The sequence below is a fragment of the Moschus berezovskii genome, chromosome 14 (assembly GCF_049115385.1).
Source record: "Moschus berezovskii isolate FMDL1 chromosome 14, NW_MosBer_1.0, whole genome shotgun sequence".
NCBI classification, from domain to species: Eukaryota; Metazoa; Chordata; class Mammalia; order Artiodactyla; family Moschidae; genus Moschus; species Moschus berezovskii.
The window spans coordinates 11,662,260-11,683,289 of record NC_142473.1 but is presented as its reverse complement, the minus strand read 5'-3'; the positions used below and the strand labels follow the sequence as shown (position 1 = coordinate 11,683,289).

Genomic DNA, 21,030 nt, shown 5'->3' with positions numbered 1-21,030 from the left:
CATTTTTAAAATTTCTTTGTTTGTCCTTCCATAGTTTCTGAATACTTTGCAAACCATAGCAATACAGTTTCAGATAGTTTTCTAAAGTAATGTTTACAACTTTAATGTATAAAGGGATCACCTGGGGATCCTTTCTGGGATGAGGTCTCAGTATCTGTATCTCTAACAAGCTCCCAAAATACTGATGCTGGTCATCCTCTGACCACCCCGACTAGTGAAGGTCTAAACTACCTTGGATACGAGAGTAATATAGCGAGACAGAATACAGAATCCATTTCTAAGTATCTATACATGTTGAGCTTCTAGAAAGAAGTCAGTGGGAGACTTTGCGTTACTAGCTGCTACTAAGTATAATGAGCTTCTCTGAAAGCTCAGTTGGTAAAGAATCCGCCTGCAATATGGGAGATCCCGATTCGATTCCTGCCTCAGGAAGATCCACTAGAGAAGGGATAGGCTACCCACTCCAGTATTCTTGGGCTTCCCTCATGGCTCAGCTGGAAAAGAATCTGCCTGCAATGTGGGAGACCTGGGTTTGATCCCTGGGTTGGGAAGATCTCCTGGAGAAGGGAAAGGCTACCCACTCCAGTATTCTGGCCTGGAGAATTCCGTGGACTGTATAGTCCATGGAGTCGCAAATAGTCAGATACGACTGAGTGGCTTTTACTCACTTTCACAAAGTAAAATACATCTAAATAGAACTGGATTTATTGCTTCTTATAGATGGTGCATTCAGATTTAATGAATTTATTATTTGTAGAAATTTTATTTAGAAGTGATTCCAGTACTATACTTTTGTTTTATATGTGTAAATTTTATTTATTAAATTTATAAACTATATTCTCCTAGTGTCTATGAAGAAAAAATATTATACTCGATATGTGCTAAGCTTCAATATGTAGCCATTTCTTATCTATAACTTTTAGTCATTGAAATCCATTGTATTTACTGTTTTGTGCTTATAAAAACATAAAACCACAGAATATATACAAATTTATGAGTATCTTTATTGTAATATTTATTCTTGTGCAATTAGATACTGGCAATGTAAAGAGGTTAATGCCTTTTTTAAAAAAATTTATCTTTTAAATAGCTCAGTCTCTAAAAGAATTCGCAAGACTACTTATCGCAGTAGAAGAAGAAAGGAGAAGACTGGTAAGTCTCTTCCTCATTTCTTAAGAATAAAGTTTTGTTTGGACGTATCGAAAAGAAGAATAGACCTTCTGAATTACACTCAGCCATAACTCATTTTATAATATGATACACGTACTGAATGTTTCAGAAAAGTTTTTTGAGTATGATGATCAAATATTGCTAATAGGATGTGCCATTTCTTTTTGTTTTATTTGGCCAGCATATATAAATTTCATTCATTTTACTTTCCATTTAATTGTTCTGCAAATTTAAAGTATTGAACAAACTGCCATTAAGAAACCCATTCTAACTGAGCAGTCTAACCTTAGTGTTGTAGTGAAGACACATTACAAGGATTAAAGATAGTTCTCAGAAGGAGCAACTAACTTTGCCATGGTGTTATCAGGAGAGTTTCTGAAAAGGTGATGTTTGAATTGGGTCTTGAAGGCTCAGAAGATTGTCCTTGAATGGGAAGAGCGGGGAAACTTTCTACTTTGACAGATTAAGTAATAAACAGTATCAGAGCATAGTTATTAGGAATACATTTATCACTAATATAAATGTATTAAGAATACAGATCACAGATATAATTGTGTACCCATTTGTTCAAAGTTCTGGTAGGCCCGTGTCTATGAACCAGGCTGCCCATTTGTGTATGGGAAAAATAGTAATGTATACTCCACAGGATCATTATAAAGCTTTGTCAAAGCACATGGAACATAATGAATAAATGTTGATGGTGATAAAGGTGTTGGTTGTCAGTTACAGTGAAGGTTACAGACTTATTTAAAACATCATCTTTGATATCGCTGGCCTCACCACCTTGTTGAGATTCACATACATAAAATGGTCAGGCTGTGAATTAAGTGTGCTGGGAAACCAGCACAGTTTGGTGTCATTTCGTGCATGGATGAGGAATGCAGTTTGAGAAGAGTGTCCTTAAGGTAGCTCTGACTTCTAGAGAGCATTGTCTGAGTTGAGGGAGATCACATAACTAGGGTATAGTAGTTATGTAAGTGACCCTGAGCAGGGGCCACAGGGTGAGAAAGTACTGTGTACATTTGTAGAATAAGGTGGAAGGTTCTTAGAAGGTAATAGTAGAAGACTGGTTGGTATTTTGTGGCGTATATAGGGTTTAAGAGCTGGGCTAAGAAGTTTTGTTGTTTGTTACCAGTTCAGTCACTCAACTGTGTCTGAATCATTGCGACCCCATGGACTGCAGCATGCCAGGCTTCCCTGTCCATCACCAACTCCGAGAGCTTGCTCAAACTCATGTCCATTGAGTCAGTGATGCCATCCAACTATCTCATCCTCTGTCATTCCCTTCTCCTCCTGTCTTAAATCTTTCCCAGCATCAAGGTCTTTTCCAATGAGTCAGTTCTTGCCATCATGTGTCCAAAGTATTGGAGCTTTAGCTTCAGCATCAGTCCTTCCAGTGAATATTCATAACTGTTTTCCTTTAGGATTGACTGGTTGTATCTCCTTGCAGTCCAAGGGACTCTCAAGAGTCTTCTCCAACACCACAGTTCAAAAGCATCAATTCTTTGGTGCTCAGGTTTCTTTATGGTCCAACTCTCACATCCATACATGACTACTGGAAAAACCATAGCTTTGACTATACAGACCTTTGTTGGCAAAGTAATGTCTCTGCTTTCTAATATGCTCTCTAGATTGGTCATAGCTTTTCTTCCAAGGAACAAGTGTCTTTTAATTTCATATCTGCAATCACCATCCGCAGTGATTTTGGAGCCCAAGAAAAGAAAATCTGTCACTGTTTCCACTTTTTCTCCATCTATTTGCCATGAGATGATGGGACCAGATGCCATGATCTTAGTTTTCTGAATGTTGAGCTTTAAGCCAGCTTTTTCACTCTCCTCTTTCACTTTCATTGAGAGGTTCTTTAGTTCTTCTTCACTTTCTGCCATAAGGGTGGTGTCATCTGCATATCTGAGGTTATTGATATTTCTCCTGGCAATCTTGATTCCAGCTTATGCTTCATCCAGCTAAGCTTCAACAGTCTTGTTGTTTTCTAGCTTTTGCTTCATCCATCAAGATGGCAGGAGGGGCAAAATCACATTTAGAATCAAACCCCATTCCCGCCAGAGACACTCGGAGGGCTCAAAAAAGACCTTGTGTACCCCAGCACCCAGAGACTGAGCCAGCCCTGCCTTTGAGTGTTTGAGTTGTTTGTTATAGTCTTTGGGAAATTTGCTAGTTTTTTGATAGAAAGAGAGGATCAAATTAATTAAGAGATTAATTTTGTGGCTATGTGGGGGAGGTACTGTCGAGGAAGAAATGTTGTGGAGGAGGGGTGACCATATTTTATCAGGAAGCATCAGCCTACCTTAGGTCTAGTCCCATTAGAAAGACAGCCGTGCAGTATAATCCAGGCGGAGATGAGTCACTGTGGGGAACTGACCCTCTCTGCCTCAGTCTGTGGAGGTGACTTGACACTTTCAAGTGCTTTAAGTGTAATCTTCACTCTGATTTTCTGAGCTTCACAGTAGAAGTTCAAGTACCATGGAGAGATGTGGGTAGTATGTGCAGTTATGGCTCAGATCACAAACTGATGATGGAAGTGGGAAATGAGCCAAGAGAATGTTCTTATTGCACTGAGGGGAGGCCTGGAAACATCAGGGGAAAAGCTCTCCTGTGCTGGGACAAAAAGGAGGATTGACTAAAACACAGAACTTTGGACAGTAAATTGGTTGGTTGAACAGATAATACTGTTAGGAAGAAATGGTCATCTGCTGAGAGAGGAGTTAGTAGAAATAGTTTAGAACACCCAGGAGCAGGTTCTACAAGAGGAAAGGAACTCCTGCCTAGGGATAAAGAGACACTGAAGCTAGACATGGTGAATATGTCCAGGAAAGATTAATGACCATGTTTTCACAGGTGTTTCTAACAGTATCCAGATCCCTGGGTTGTGAGTGGTAAGAATAGTTGGGAAGTCAGGGGTTCAGGGGGTGGTTGGCACAGAAGACATGGTGTTGGATTACAGGGCCGTGGGTTTATATATATATATATATAATGATATGAGTACAGTGATGATTGGGGCAGGAGGGTACTGACAGCCTTAGGAAGCAGAGAGGGCAAGCATGATGGCTTAACTGTATTGAAGGCTACACTAGGATCACAGGAGAGACAAGGAAGCTGTGATCAAGAGGGGAGTTGAAATAGTGAACTTGGCCATGGCGCTGGTTTGCATAGTGATAAAGTTAAGGTGTAGCTGAGTAAAGAGAAAGTCCTTAGAAATTAAGAAGGCTGAGCTTTGGCATTTGGATGTTTTATGAGCAGGATGTTGAGATTTAATACGATGACAGAATAAAGGGAAAACACCAAGAAACAGTGGCTGAGGAATATGGTACCATATTTCATAAGCAGTGGAGATGGAGATTGGCCTACTAGCTCATAGTGTTTCAAGGATCTATATTTCTGCCCTCAGCAGTGTTTCTCATGTTGGGGCAAGAAGGGAATTCTGTATTCATGAGTGAAGTCCTATTGTGGGTTTTGATTGCCTTACTTGTTGCTTCAGAGAAGATCTGAGATAAAAAAGGCAAAATAATGAAGAAAAGTTTGAAAATACCCGTTTTAGAACTTGTGTGGGTATCATTTATCCTGTCTCATACTTCTCACTCAAAAATCCATCTTCCATGATTTGACATTCCCCAAGATGTCGTTTGACACTTGCCATCAAGTGGCTATGAGAGGACAGTCTTTTAACAGCACAAGTGTAAGAAATAATTTAATAGCCTTTTGTAATGACTTTAGTAAAATTCTTATACTTGCAGTCAAGATATGTTATTGATTAGTGACATAAGCTTTCTTTTTTTTTTGAAGTGCATCTTTATTGGAAATGTTAGGATTTTCCCCTACAGAGTGCAGCACTTCCATGCTTTTGATTAGAGATGTCATAGATCGGATGTCTTGGTAGAAATGTTTTGAGACGATCTCCAGTGCAGAGAGGGAATTCTCAGCCATATAAATTTCCTGATAAGATCGCTTCCATTTCCATACTTCCATAGGAACTGCTCTATTTTACTTCAGATCACAGCTGAGTGGGCCGTGAAAATGATACCATTTTGCCCAGAAAAATGGGCAAAATTAATATGAACAAATATTAACATATCAAGAGACCCCTCTGGGGAAGAATGAAATGCTCAGTTGAAGCCCTCCAGAAGAGATCTTGGTAGCCTCCTTTGTCATTTCTATTGAAGTGCTGAATTTGACCCTTTCTCCTGTCGGCCTTTGGTCTCGACATCCCCTCTCCCAGAATCTCTGAAACTATCCTTCGTCCCCGCTCCTGCCATTCCTGCCTTCTCAATACTTTTTCTCTGTTTTCCTATTCTCCATCCTGCTGGGTTTTCTTTCTGCTCCCCTTGTGTGTGTCTCTCTACAAGCTTCATTTGAATTTAGACCTTTGCATCCATCATTTCTTCTGCCTTGAGCATCCTGATCCATATCCTCTCATGAGACCTTCCATTTTTTCCTCCAGACTTCACCTCCTATACCTCGTGGGGGCCCACACTCTCCATGCAGTTTAAATTCGTCTCCTTTGGTTCTTATGTATTACAATAGAAATAGCTGCATTCATGCAGTTTGCATCCTGCTGGGAAGAAATAGACATGTCAACAAATTAAATCTGAGGGAGGTAAATGCTAGAAATAAAACTAATGTAGCTGGTAGAATATGTTGCCATTTTTTGGGATGAAGGAAATGAGGCAGAAATGGTTAAATGTTGGATCTATTTAGATGCCTACTGGATATCCAAGTAGCCTTGTCAAGGGAGCGTATGGATATATGAGTCTGGAGTCCCCTTGTCAAGGGGAGCAGGTGGAACTGGAGATATAAATTTAGACGTTGTCAACATGTTGAGAGTGTTTAAAGCTGTGGGAATGTATGAGCTCACCCAGTCTGTGAGAGTGCAGACAGAAGAGACGAGGTGGGAGGGTTAAACCCTGAGGTGTAGAATCCAGACTTTGTTCGGATGGGGTAGAATCAGCAAAGGAGGTGTGGATCCGTAGCAGAATCAGGAGAAAGCTGTTTAGACAGCTTCTTCAAAGTCCTGTTTATTCTCCTGGCTTTAGTGGAGATGGCAAATGGTAATAAATAGCAACTCCCACGCTGTGGACCAGTGGCTTCCGCCTTCTTTCAGGATAGAGGCTCCACATCATCTGGTTCACCCTATGCTGCTTCTCCACCCCTGCCTCTGGGGCCCTCACTTTCTGGGGATTTTCAGCCCCTCACCTTGACAAAGAAAAGTTTTGGTGTGTACATGTGTTGTTTGGTTGTTTTGGGTGTGGATGTGTGTGCGTAGCAATGTAGATTTTGTCTCCAATTAAGGAAACAAAGCCATCTTTGTCTCCAATTAAGAAAGCCGCAGCTTTGGAATATTGTAGCTTGTGTTTATCGTGAACGATTTATGCAGGTGAATTTGTTTCTTATAGTTTTCATTTTGATTAACATAAGAAACCTCTTATTTTGACTGTTATTACCCACAGCATTTAACATTTACATTGAACCTGTGTAAGTTATAAATTTTGCTTAAGGTTTGTTGACTTAAAAAAAATATACAACGTGAGAGTTGCGAGTTAAGTTTTATTGGGGGCTATATGAGGACTGCAGCCTGGGAGACAGCACCTCAGATAGCTCTGAGAGACTGCTGCAAAGAGGAAAGGGAGAAAGTTGGTATATATGTGATTTTGGTGAAGGGGCAGTACATGCAATCAAGCACATGTATTTTTTAGGAAGTTTCTGCTGGCCTTGTGAAGCTGCTGCTAGTCACGAGAAAGTTGTCACCGTAAAGGATTTTAGTGTTTTTCTAGAGATGAGGAGGGAGATACAAGAACTGGGCTTAGAAAACCAGCTCCTGAGGATATCTGTCTGAAGACCCGTCCTGCCTGTTTCTGGGAGCACAGAGTGCCTCGTCCTGCTCTCCACCTGGAACCCCTTCGGGGCTGTTGGAGGTCCACAGCTGCTGGAGTGCTACCCCTAATCCTTGTAGGGGTAAATGGCAAGCACCTGTGGCCAGTGCCAAGCTGTGGTGGACAGGTTTCTTGGGATTTGTATTCTTTCTTTTCAGTGCCTATGTTAATCTTTTTTTTATTTTAGGGCAATGAAATTACTTTACTGAAATGGGCTTGTGTCTAGGCAATCTTTGGGAACAACAACAGTAAAAAGATGAGATCTATTAGAAGGGGAAATATATAACTTTAATAATCATTTCCTTTGTAAGAGTATTGAAACTTTTCCCTTGTTATACGTTGTTGTTGTTTTACTTTTTTTAAGAAAGTATAATCAGTCCTGTTGTTATTTGGTCTCTAAGTCTTGTTCAACTCTTGTGATCCCGTGGACTGTAGCCCACCAGGCTATTCAGCCCCTGGGATTTCCCAGCCAAGATTATTGGAGTTGGTTGCAATTTCCTTCTCCAAGGGATCCGCCCAACTCAGGGACTGAATCCCTGTCTGCTGCATTGGTAGTTGGATTCTTTACCACTGAGCCATCAGGGGAACCCTATAATCAGTCCTATAAAAGAGTTAATAAGGGATGAAATCAAAATAGTTTTAGATTGGCATTAAAAAAGGGAAAATGGTGTCAAATATAAATTACTTGATTTTTGATATAAGATTTTGATCTCTTATATGAGTCTTTAAGGACTTCCCTGGTGACTCAGTGGTGAAAAATCTTCCTGCTAATGCAGGAAACACAGGTCCAATCTTGGTGGGGAAGTTACCCTGAAAGAAGAAAATGACAATCCATTCCAGTATTCTTGCCTGAGAAATGAACTTGCCTGATTTTGAACTCTATTTGCATTTACGTATACCACTTTCATTAACATTTGGGCATACTTTTTTTTTTTTTTGCTTGACACCATTCTCACAGCTGGTATGTCATGGGTGTCTATCAAATGGCTAGATTTAAAGATTTGTAAATGGATACGTGACAGTAAGCATCCAGTCTTTATATTTTCCTATTTCCCAAGACCTCTTTTATTTTTTTAAGATTAACCTTGACCGTCTGGAAGGATTTAGGGGAACTTTTCCACCAGATAGTGCTATTTTAAAAGCCATCAATTTAAAATAGGATACATGAATAACAGACTTTCACTTTTTTTTTTTTTTAACTCTCAAGACATAAGCTGTGTTGAATATATCCCTTTTAGTTTTGCTACTTTGGCATGAGCTTTTGGGTGTTAGGTTTTATTTGTGGCTGCAAGAGTCTGCTCCTGTCCCCCATGTCTTCCCTCCCGTCTCTGGCCCTCCTGTCTTCCTGCCTTTGCCATTGACCGCAGGTGTATAGGCTTTACTTTGAATTCTTACAATTGTGTATGTCATATTTTCAAAAATACATTTATTCTGTGGGGTTGGTCATCATATTTCACTGATACAGTTGGTTATGTGTTAGTCTTTACTGTGTTTACATGCATCCATATGTTTTGATTTCTTTTTTGATAGTTAAGAAGCACAAAGATACTTCGATACCATAAATAGTAAGTGTATAGTCATTTTGGCAGCACACCGCAAAGTTTTAAGATCTGGATGCGGCATTTAATTTTAAAAGGGAAAGAAAATAAACCTAAGTAGACATAAGTTAGACTAGAAAAACAGAGGTAAAAGATAAGCATGAGGGGATGTTTTGCAAGTTATGACAAAGCTGTTGATAGTTTGGAGATATCAGTGGACAGACCAAACAGATATTTAGAAATAAGAGGTTGGGATACTCTTCAGTGAGCAAAAGGTTTTTGTTTTCATGATTAAACCACAGAGTCATGTTGTTTCAGCTTCACAGAAGAAATTGCACATTTAATTACCATCAAGATAAAAGAGAATGAAAGCTTTTTTAATTACACTTTAAATTTTTTTTTGAGACGATTATAAATTCATGTACAATTGTGAGGAATAACATAGAGAAATCCTGTGTATTTTTTAACCAGTTTCTCTCAGTGGTGCATTTTTATAAATATATAGTGTAATAGCTCATTACATTTTACTTTAAACTGTAATACTAACTGAAAATAGCAGTGCATTCATAAACTTGCCATTTGTCCTAGAATCAGGACTCATTGTCTCAAGACAAAGTCTGACTCTTAGTGGATTCTTACCAACATGCTTTGTGTTCCTTCAGGATGGATTCTGTCGTTTGTGTGTCATTCAGGACACTCGTTTGCAAGGCAGACAGCACACTGGCAGGGAAGACAGTGGGATGTCTCAGTCATCTGTCGGAAGGGCTGGGTTGCATGCGGGATCCAGGAACAACTAGCTTCATCAATTCTTTCAAAAGAGAGGGCTTTTTTGTCTCTTTCATGTGCTTGTCAGTTTCATTCTCTCAGTTGGCTTCTTCCACATGGAGATTCATAAACATTGCTTCCATACCTCACAGACATTGTTTCTGGAGGAGGCCTGTCTAGTTTCCTTGGTGTGTGTATGTGTGTGTAGTTGCTTAGTTGTGTCCGACTGTTTGCGATCCCATGTACTACTGTAGCCCGTCAGACTCCTCTGTACATGGAATTCTCTAGGCAAAAATACTGGAGTGGGTTGCCATTCCCTTTTCCAGGGGATCTTCTCGACCCAGGGATCAAACCCAGGTCTCCTGCGTTGCAGGCAGATTCTTTACCTCTGAGCCACCAGGGATGGTGTTTCCATTGGTAAACTATTAAAAAAGTTACAAACTCCATTGGTAACTATTACAAATTCCATTGGTAAACTATTAATAAAAAAAAATTTTTAAGACTCTGATTGGCCCAGTCAAGATCACTTAAAAACCCTTGACCAATCACCCAAAGCCCAGGGACTGAGTATGTTTTATGTGTTCCTCTAAATATGAGTATTATTTTCAGAAATGAAGAAATTACTGTAATTTAGATAATTACCGAACTCTTGTCTATTATAGTATGGTCATGGCCTTAGGACATTTCCAGGTAATGTTGTCATTTGAGCAGAATATTATGATAGTGAATTTTGCCTGAACTGTGTATACGTCTGACATTTTACAGGACTTAGAAACGTAATACTCACCATCCAAACATTAGAAACATTCACAGGAGTCAGGCAGGGATTGTGTCAGTCGCTCAGTCATGTCCAACTCTTCATGACCCCATGAACTGTAGCCCGCCAGGCTCCTCTGTCCAGGGAATTCTCCAGGCAAGAGTACTGGAATGGGTTACCATTCCCTTCTCCAGGGGATCTTCCCGACCCAGGGACAGAACCCAGGTCTCCTGCGTTGCAGGCAGATTCTTTACCATCTGATTCATGAGGGTCCTTATACACTACTAGTAATGCTACTTAAATTCATTATTATTTTGGAGGGGACCTAATCTATGGAGTAAAATAAAAGCAGAGGCATGAAAGCTCTAAGACTTAATTTTGTTTCCTTCATTCTATAATTTATTGATGTGATTTTCCCACATAGAACATCCTCAATAATCTACAGAGAATTTATTAGAAATATGAGCCTAGCCAGGTGGATAGAATATATATGTATATGAATATATATAATATAATTCATATATTTCTGTACACCATCTCAAAATTGCAACAAAAGAATAAGGTATTTAACAATAACTCAACAAAGTATGTACAGGACTTTTATGTGTGAAATTCCAATGCTTTACTTTAAGGAATTAAAGGATAACTAAACAGAAAGCAATACAGTGAGTCAGTTAAAAAGAATGATTTCAACCAGCATTCCTTTTCCCCTCAGCTATACCAGACAAGAGAGTTTTACTGTAACAATCTAACTTAAGCAATTTGATCAACTTTTTACTAGTGTAGTGGTAAACCACAGGCTATTCCTAAAGATAGTGTATTTCCTTCTTTCATTTGGAAAATGTGGTCAGTAGGAAACTGTACTTTAATCATATTTCTAAACTTCTGCCAAACCTTTGGATCTGAGAGTATTTTCAGCAACAGAAACACTGTTGTTTGAAACGCTGAGGTGCTCTTCATTTGTGTAACCATATCTAACTAAGTTCGTGGTGGAACAGTGCTTTACATAGTTATTATTATATTTCTATTCAAGCCTCTCATAGTAAAATATCCACACTGATCTGAAACTTTTAATTCTGTTCACATTATATTTCATTCACAGTATAATTTCTACTTGCCACACATAACAGAATTCTGTTAAAGCGATGCAAATAAAATCTGTTTTTCCTACTCAGCATGAAACCAGAACACAGAATTGGGAAAATCTTGATTCCAGCTGTTGACATCAAGTAAAGCCTTAAGCTTCTTAGAATTATGTTTTCTTTTTTATAAATGAAGAATATTCTGTGTTTTCCAGAGTGTAAAATGGAAACCACCAGCAATATAATTAAGCATTATATGAATGAAAAATTTACATTTTAGTAGTTCCATACTTATTTTAATGTGCACTGAATAAAGAACAACTCTGGGTTTAATGTAAATTATTGTTTTGCAGTAAGCATAGTAAAAGAAGTGGATCAATTTAGAAGTAAAAATGTAGGGCATAGATATGGCCAAACCTGTGAAAGTAGTATATGAGTGACTGAACTTTTGGAATCCGTGGAATAGGTGATATGTGTGCTATAAATGTTCTGGACTTTGATTGTCTTCTCTGACTGAATACTCTGCTAGACATAGCCAGTAACTACCCTCCAAGTTCACCACCTCATTTACGGAGCTCATATTGAAAAAAAAACAAAAAAAGAACTATGCCCAAAGCTATCTGATTTCAGTTTCTTATGAAAGAATAAGCCTTCATATAATAAACACATTAGTGATAGGTTAGTGATAGATACTGCTTGTATCTTACACGAAAAAATTGAAGCTGTCAATAGTAGAATTTGGGTACCTTTATAAACAAAGCAGGTGGTAGACCAGTGTGCATAGCGTGGTTTCTTTTTTTATTTACAAAGCAGAGTTTCTGTAATGTTTTACACTGAAGTAGTTGGGAAAGATGGAAGTCATTTATTCACGAATGCTGATTTTCTTCTCCAGGAGCTAAGACACAGCTGGGTGTTTATCTCCTAACTATAAATACCAGTCAGGAGGCCATTTTAGTTATTTCACTGGGTTGGAGACCATGGTCATTTGCACCAGGACGAAAGCAGTGGAAGCAGTCAGATTCTGGGCAAAAAGACTTATCTGTCTTGCGGTTGGCAGGAGCAGACAGTGTCTGATGGTAATAGGCGCGCTAGACAAAGGAATGTGAAAGAGGGCGGAGAGCTGGGAGGGTGCAGGTGTGTTTTAACGGAGGGTGGTCAGAGGCAGGCTCATGGTCTAGTGTCCTTTAAGCAGCAGCCAGACGAAAGAAAGAACAGTTGCTTTCTCCTGCAAGTCTCTGGTGGTGGTGCAGACGGCTCAACAAGTGCAGAGACCTTGAGGCTGGAGAGTGGCTGGGTTTGAAGAACAGCTCCCGGGCCAGTGTGGTCCAATCACAGGAGCGGACAGGAAAGTGGGCAGAGGGGCAGTGGGTCGGGTGGGATGTGAGGAGTGTGTAGGGCTTCACGAGGGGTTGGTCTGTTGCTCTGTGAAAGGGTCAACAGAGGACGGACATGAACTGATCTAGAATTTTAAGTGATTACCTGACTGTTATATAGTGTGGAGGACACAGCTGGGTGGTTATCTCCTAACTAAGAATACCAGTCAGGAGGCCATTTTGGTTATTCCAGTAGGTTGGAGACCATGGTCATTTGCACCAGGATGAAAGCGGTGGAAGCCGTCAGATTCTCGGCTTATTTTTCAGGTGATACTAGCATGACTTGTTGCTTGATCATGTACATATTGAGAGAAAAAAGGCAACTCTGCTTCACAAACAGAGCTTCTCCACTTCAGCACTTTTGACATCTTGGGCAAGATAAATTTTTTTTATGGAAGTCTTCTGGGTGCACTGTAGGATGTTTAGTGAGATCCCTGGTTTCTGTTCTCTGGATTGACGTGCCTCTTTTCCTTCTAATTTATGATCGTGAAAAATGCCTTTCAGACATTTTATACCCTGGAAGACAAAGTTCACCCATAGAAAACCACCAGGTTTTTGGCCTGTTGAGATTGAGAAATGGAGTACTTCCTGCCATATCAGTAAACAGAAGAATTCATAGTCATCAGCTACTGCAGCCACCACTGATGGTGAGCTACTGAGCCCTGAGGGAATTCAGGAAAGAAACAAAGAATACCTGCCATCTGGCAGACATCAAGGGCTTTCCCCATGGCTAGGCAGGTAAAGAATCTGCCTGCAGTGCAGGAGATGTAGGAGACAAGGGTTCAACCCCTGAGTCTCGAAATCCCCTGGAGGAGGGCATGGTAACCCATTACAGTATTCTTGCCTGGAGAATCCCATGGAGAGAGGAGCCTGGCACGCTAGAGTCCATAGCGTTGCAAAGAGTTGGATATGACTGAAGTAACTAAGCATGCATAATTGACAGAATCATAAATATGTAGAGAATTTTGAGTTAAAGATTTCTGGGACTGCCACACTGAATATTAACAAGACATTAACAAGACAAAGTTTTAGTTGTGGAGAGATCTCTTGAAGAAAATTAGAGGTACCAAGGGAATGTTTCGTTCAAAGATGGGCACAATAAATAACAGAAATGTTATAGACCTAACAGAAGCAGAAGATATTAAGAAGAGTTGCCAAGAATACACAGAAGAACTGTGCAAAAAACTCTTCATGACCCAGATAATCATGATGGTGTGATCAATCACCAAAAGCCAGATATTCTGGAGTGCAAAGTCAAGTGGGCCTTAGGAAGCCTTACTATGAACAAAGCTAGTGGAGGTGATGGAATTCCAGTTCAGTTCAGTTCAGTTCAGTCGCTCAGTCATGTCCTACTCTTTGCGACCCCATGAATCACAGCACGCCAGGCCTCCCTGTCCATCACCAAATCCCGGAGTTCACTCAAACTCATGTCCATCGAGTCGGTGATGCCATCCAGCCATCTCATTCTCTGTCGTCCCCGTCTCCTCCCACCCTCAATCCCTCCCAGCATCAGAGTCTTTTCCAGTAAGTCAACTCGTTGCATGAGGTGGCCAAAGTATTGGAGTTTCAGCTTTAGCATCAGTCCTTCCAATGAACACCCAGGATTGATCTCCTTTAGAGTGGATTGGTTGGATCTCCTTGTAGTCCAAGGGACTCTCAAGAGTCTTCTCCAACACCACAGTTCAAAAGCATCAATTCTTCGGCGATCAGCTTTCTTCACTGTCCAACTCTCACATCCATACATGACCACGGGAAAAACCATAACCTTGACTAGATGGACCTTGGTTGGCAAAGTAATGTCTCTACTTTTTAATATGCTATCTAGGTTGGTCATAACTTTCCTTCCAAGGAGTAAGCGTCTTTTAATTTCCTGGCTGCAATCAGCATCTGCAGTGATTTTGGAGCCCCCCAAAATAAAGTCTGACACTGTTTCCACTGTTTCCCCATCTATTTCCCATGAAGTGATGGGACCAGATGCCATGTTGTTCGTTTTCTGAATGTTGAGCTTCAAGCCAACCTTTTCACTCTCCTCTTTCACTTTCATCAAGAGGCCTTTGAGTTCCTCTTCACTTTCTGCCATAAGGGTGGTATCATCTGCATATCTGAGGTGATTGATATTTCTCCCAACAATCTTGATTCCAGCTTGTGCTTCTTCCAGCCCAGCGTTCCTCATGATGTACTCTGCACAGAGGTTAAATAAGCAGAGTGACAATATACAACCTTGACGTACTCCTTTTCCTATTTGGAACCAGTCTGGTGTTCCATGTCCAGTTCTAACTGTTGCTTCCTGACCTGCCTATAGGTTTCTCAAGAGGCAGGTCAGGTGGTCTGGTATTCCCATCTCTTTCAGAATGTTCCACAGTTTATTGTGATCCACACAGTCAAAGGCTTTGGCATAGTCAATGAAGCAGAAATAGATGTTTTTCTGGAACTCTCTTGCTTTCTCCATGATCCAGTGGATGTTGGCAATTTGACCTCTGGTTCCTCTGCCTTTTCTAAAACGTGCTTGAACATCTGGGAGTTCATGGTTCACATATTGCTGAAGCCTGGCTTGGAGAATTTTGAGCATGACTTTACTAGCATGTGAGATGAGTGCAGTTGTGCGGTAGTTTGAGCATTCTTTGGCATTGCCTTTCTTTGGAACTGGAATGAAGACTGACCTTTTCCAGTCCTGTGGCCACTGCTGAGGTTTCCAAATTTGCTGGCATATTGAGTGCAACACTTTCAGAGCATCATCTTTCAGGATTTGAAATAGCTCAGCTGGAATTCCATCACCTCCACTAGCTTTGTTCGTAGTGATGCTCTCTAAGGCTCACTTGACTTCACATTCCAAGATGTCTGGTTCCAGTTGAGTGATCACGCCATCGTGATTATCTTCATCGTGAAGATCTTTTTTTGTACAGTTCTTCTATGTATTCTTGCCACCTCTTCTTAATATCTTCTGCTTCTGTTAGGTCCATACCATTTCTGTCCTTTATCGAGCCCATCTTTGCATGAAATGTTCCCTTGATATCTCTAATTTTCTTGAAAAGATCTCTTGTTTTTCCTATTCTGTTGTTTTCCTCTATTTCTTTGCACTGATCACTGAGGAAGTCTTTCTTATCTCTCCTTGCTATTCTTTGGAACTCTGCATTCAGATGCTTATATCTTTCCTTTCCTCCTTTGCTTTTCACTTCTTTTCTTTTCACAGCTATTTGTAAGGCCTCCTCAGACAGCCATTTTGCTTTTTTGCATTTCTTTTCCATGGGGATGGTCTTGGTCCCTGTCTCCTGTACAACGTCACGAACTTCCGTCCAGAGTTCATCAGGCACTCTATCTATCAGATCTAGTCCCTTAAATCTATTTCTTACTTCCACTGTATGATCATAAGTGATTTGATTTAGGTCATATCTGAATGGTCTAGTGGTTTTCCCTACTTTCTTCAATTTAAGTCTGAATTTGGCAATAAAGATTTAATGATCTGAGCCACAGTCAGCTCCTGGTCTTGTTTTTGCTAACTGTATAGAACTTCTCCATCTTTGGCTGCAAAGAATATAATCAATCTGATTTCCATGTTGACCATCTGGTGATGTCCATGTGTAGAGTCTTCTCTTGTGTTGTTGGAAGAGGGTGTTTGCTATGACCAGTGCGTTCTCTTGACAAATCTGTTAGCCTTTGCCCTGCTTCATTCGTGTTCCAAGGCCAAATTTGCCTGTTACTCCAGATGTTTCTTGACTTCCTACTTTTGCATTCCAGTCCCCTATAATGAAAAGGACATCTTTTTTGGGTGTTAGTTCTAAAAGGTATCATAGGTCTTCATAGAATCGTTCAACTTCGGCTTCTTCATCATTGCTGGTTGGGGCATAGACTTGGATTACTGTAATATTGAATGGTTTGCCTTGGAAACGAATAGAAATCATTCTGTCGTTTTTAAGATTGCATCCAAGTACTGCATTTCGGACTCTTTTGTTGACCATGATGGCTACTCCATTTCTTCTAAGGAATTCCTACCCACAGTAGTAGATATAATGGTCATCTGAGTTAAATTCACCCATTCCAGTCCATTTTAGTTCACTGATTCCAGTTAAGCCATTTCAAATCCTAAAAATGATGCTGTGAAAATACTGCACTCAATATGCCAGGAAATTTGGAAATCTCAGCAGTGGCCACAGGACTGGAAAAGGTCAGTTTTCATTTCAATCCCAAAGAAAAGCAATGCCAAAGAATGCTCAAAGTGAAGTCGCTCAGTCATGTCCGACTCTTTGCGACCCCGTGGACTGTAGCCTACCAGGCTCCTCCATCCAAGGGATTCTCCAGACAAGAGTACTGGAGTGGGTTGCCATTTCCACTACCTCACAATTGTACTCATCTCACACGCTAATAAAGTAATGCTCAGAATTCTCCAAACCAAGCTTCAACAGAGAACTTCCAGAAGTTCAAGCTTGATTTAGAAATGGCAGAGGAACCAGAGATCAAATTGCCAACCTCTACTGGATCATCGAAAAAGCAAGAGAGTTCCAGAGAAACTTCTACTTCTGCCTTATTGATTATGCCAAAGCCTATGAATGTGTGGATCGCAACAAACTATGGAAAATTCTTAAAGAGATGAGAATTCCAGACCACCGGATGAAACCTGTATGCAGGTCAGGAAGCAACAGTTAGAACTAGACATGAAACAACAGACTGGTTCCAAATAGGGAAAGGAGTACATGAAGGCTGTATATTGTCACCCTGCTTATTTAATATGCAGAGTACATCATGAGAAAAGCTGGGCTGGAAGAAGCACAAGCTGGAATCAAGATTGCTGGGAGAAATATCAATAACCTCAGATATGCAGATGACACCACCCTATGGCAGGAAGTGAAGAAGAACTAAAAAGCCTCTTGTTGAAAGTGAAAGAAGAGAGTGAAAAAGTTGGCTTAAAACTCAACATTCAGAAAACTAAGATCATGGCTTCTGGTCCCATCATTTCATGGGAAACAGATGGGAAAACAGTGAGAGACTTCATTTTGGGGGGGTCCAAAAGCACTGCAGATGGTGACTGCAGCCATGAAACTATAAGACGCTTGCTGCTTGGAAGAAAAGTTATGACCAAGCTAGACAGCATGTTACAAAGCAGGGACATTAATTTGCCAACAAAGGTCCATGTAGTCAAAGCTATGGTTTTCCAGTAGTCATGTATGATTGTGCTGCTTCTGCTGCTGCTGCTGCTAAGTCACTTCAGTCGTGTCTGACTCTGTGTGACCCCATAGACGGAAGCCCACCAGGCTCCCCCGTCCCTGGGATTCTCCAGGCAAGAACACTGGAGTGGGTTGCCATTTCCTTCTCCAATGTGTGAAAGTAAAAAGTGAAAGTGAAGTCGCTCAGTCATGTCCGACCCTTAGCGACCCCATGGACTACAGCCTACCAGGCTCCTCCATCCATGGGATTTTCTAGGCAATAGTACTGGAGTGGCTTGCCATTGCCTTCTCCAGTATGATTGTGAGAGGACTATAAAGAAAGCTGAGTGCCAAAGAATTGATGCTTTTGAACTGTGTTGTTGGAGAAGACTCTTGAGAGTCCTTTGGACTGCAAGGAGATCCAACCAGTCCATCCTAAAGGAGATCAGTCCTGGCTGTTCATTGGAAGGACTGATGATGAAGCTAAAGCTCCAGTACTGTGGCCACCTGATGTGAAGAGCTGACTCATTGGTAAAGACCCTGATGCTGGGAAAGATTGAGGAGAAGGGGATTACAGAGGATGAGATGTTTGGATGGCATCACTGACTCAATGGACATGAGCTTGAGTAAACTCCAGGAGTTGGTTTTGGACAGGGAAGCCTGGTGTGCTGCAGTCCATGGTATTGGAAAGAGTTGGACATAACTGAGCGACTGAACTGAACTGAACATATAATGGCTTTCTTCACTTAGCATAATATCCTTAGTGTTTGTCTATGTTGTAACATGTATCACAATTATTCCTTTGTAAGACTGAATAATATTCCATTGTATGTATATATGACATTTTGTTTGTCCAGCTATCTGTTGATAGTTTCCATCTGTTGATAGAAGCTTGGGTTGCTTGCACCTTTTGACTATTGTGAATAATGCTGCCATAGAGTGTAAATTTCTCTTTGAGAGTCTGCTTACAATCCTTTATAATTTTATGAGGAACCACAGTATTGTTTCCCATAGGGGCTGCACCATTTTACATCCACACCATCACTTCATAAGGGTTCCTTTTTCTCTGTATCCTGGCTAATATTTACCCTAACACTTTCTGTTTTCCTTTTTTTTTTTTGATAGTAGCCGTCTTATTTGATGGGTTCCTCTTGTGGCTCAGATGGGAAGGAATCCACCTGCAGTGTCAGAGACCTGGATTCAATCCCTGGGTTGGGAAGATCCCCTGGAGGAGGGCATGTCAACCCACTCCAGTATTCTTGCCTGGAGAATCCCATGGAGCGAGGAACCTGGTGGGCTGCCGTCCTTGGGGTCACAGAGTTGGACATGAGTGACTAACGCTTTCACTTTTCATCTTATTTGGTGTGACAACTTTAGTGTTTAAGTTTGCTTCCAGGTATGGTTCGGGTGGGCAAGGATATATGCTTTATATCCATGAATTTACGAGGTTAACCTGTAGTGAATGTTTTAAAGCAACAGGAAATGCTGAGTGTTTCAAAAGACACTGATGAAGACTATGCTTTGTGATAGGGCAGACAATGTCAAAACAGAAAAAAATTTTTTTAGTTTGCATTTTAAGTTATTAAATCATCAAGAATGATGATCATTGTGGAAACAAAAGTGTAAAGTATATTTACTCAATGGATAATTCAGTCATTTGAAGCTTCATTATTTTAATTGGCAGTAGTTAGGTAACAGTAATTTACTTTACCTTTTATTCTTTTCAATCAAAGATTTAAAAGGTTTTACTGCCAGCTCCAAGAAGCAGGCTATAAAAATTAAGATAGTTTGATGTTTTCATACAGACCGTCTGTTGTTGTAACTGGAGCTTGAGCAGGGCTGAGATGCCAAAATGGGGGAAGATAAAACTGGGAGGTTTGGCAGCTTCATAGATCTGACTGTGGCATGGTTGGGCATGTGTTGACATGTGGAAGGGTAGGCCTTGAACAAAGGGCTGTGAGTCTGCAAGAGAAACAACTATTACACAAGACTGATGGAGTGTCACACTGCCAAAGCCTGTTTCATCAGAAGTGAATCCAGGCAGTCAGTAGAAATGTGGGGCCTGGATCTTCAGAGTAGAGTTGTTTACAGTTGGAAGAGGGCAGTGATTCTTGACCTGGAACTGTTGACGTTGGGCAGAATGATTCCTTAGTGTTGAGGACCGACTTGAGCATTGTAGGATGGTCAGCAGCATCTCTCTCCTCTGCTAAATGCCAGTAGCACACGTCTGCCCCAGCACCCCCAGTTGGACAAGCCAAGTTGTCTCCAGACAGTGCCATATGTCCCCAGTTGAGAACCAGTGGACTGGGTATTTACTTGGGAGCCATTCTCGTATATCTAGTGTGTGTGTACATGCGTGCTCAGTCACTTCAGTTGTGTCTGACTCTTTGTGACCCTATGGACTGTAGCCCCCCAGGCTTTCTCTGTCCAAGGCGTTCTCCAGGCAAGAATACTGGAGTGGGTCGCTGTGCCCTCCTCCAGGGGATCATACTGACCCAGGGATCGAGCCTGCATCTCTTATGTCTCCTGCATTGGCAGGCGAGTTCTTTACCACTGGCACTGCCGGGGCAGCCCCAGTGTATCTGCTGCTACTGCTATATCACTTCAGTCGTGTCCGACTCTGTGCGACCCCATAGACGGCAGCCCACCAGGCTCTGCGGTCCCTGGGATTCTCCAGGCAAGAACACTGGAGTGGGTTACCATTGCCTTCTCCAGTGTATCTGTTTGGTACTCCTTAACATGATCTGACTTACTGTAGTTAGTTGGGAATGCTTACTGGCCTTGTCTCCTAGACTTACAAATTCTCGGTTTCTTCCCTTTATTCTCTTTAGTGCCTAACGTTGTCTATTGCAGAATAAGTTGAAGTTCAGGAAATGGTTGCCGAATTGATCTCAGAAGTATTTTGGCAAGTGTTATTTTCTCCAACTTGATTATAAATTTCTTAAAGTCAAATAAAATATTTTACCTGTTTATACAATAACTAATTTTGCTTAACCCCTTCTTATATGCCAGACCACTGTTAAGCACTTTGCTTGCATGTACTTATTTAATCCTCACCTTCACTGTGTGAGCTAAGTTTTAGTATTATCTTCATTTTTTCAAATGAATTAATTCACTTATTTTTGGTTGCGCTGGGTCTCCATTGCTGCATGAGAGCTTTCTCTAGTGGTGGTGAGTGGGGACTCCTCTCTGTTGCGACGCATGGGCTTCTCGTTGTGGTGTCTTCTCTTGTTGTGGAGCACTGGCTCTAGGCATGTGGACTTCTATATAGCTGCAGCACGCAGGCTCAGTAGTTGTGGCACTTGGGCTTGGTTTCCCCACA

General features: G+C 41.0%; 1 protein-coding gene across 2 annotated transcripts in view; it reads left to right on the top strand.

The window, feature by feature from the left end:
• ARHGAP42 (Rho GTPase activating protein 42) overlaps positions 1–21,030 on the top strand; it is a 348,184-nt gene that overhangs the window by 118,917 nt on the left and 208,237 nt on the right. For both annotated transcript variants that reach the window (XM_088842890.1, XM_055422895.2), the window contains exon 3: positions 1,091–1,152. In XM_088842890.1, coding sequence (XP_088699016.1) covers positions 1,091–1,152 — 62 coding nt within the window. The remainder of the gene's footprint in view (positions 1–1,090; positions 1,153–21,030) is intronic.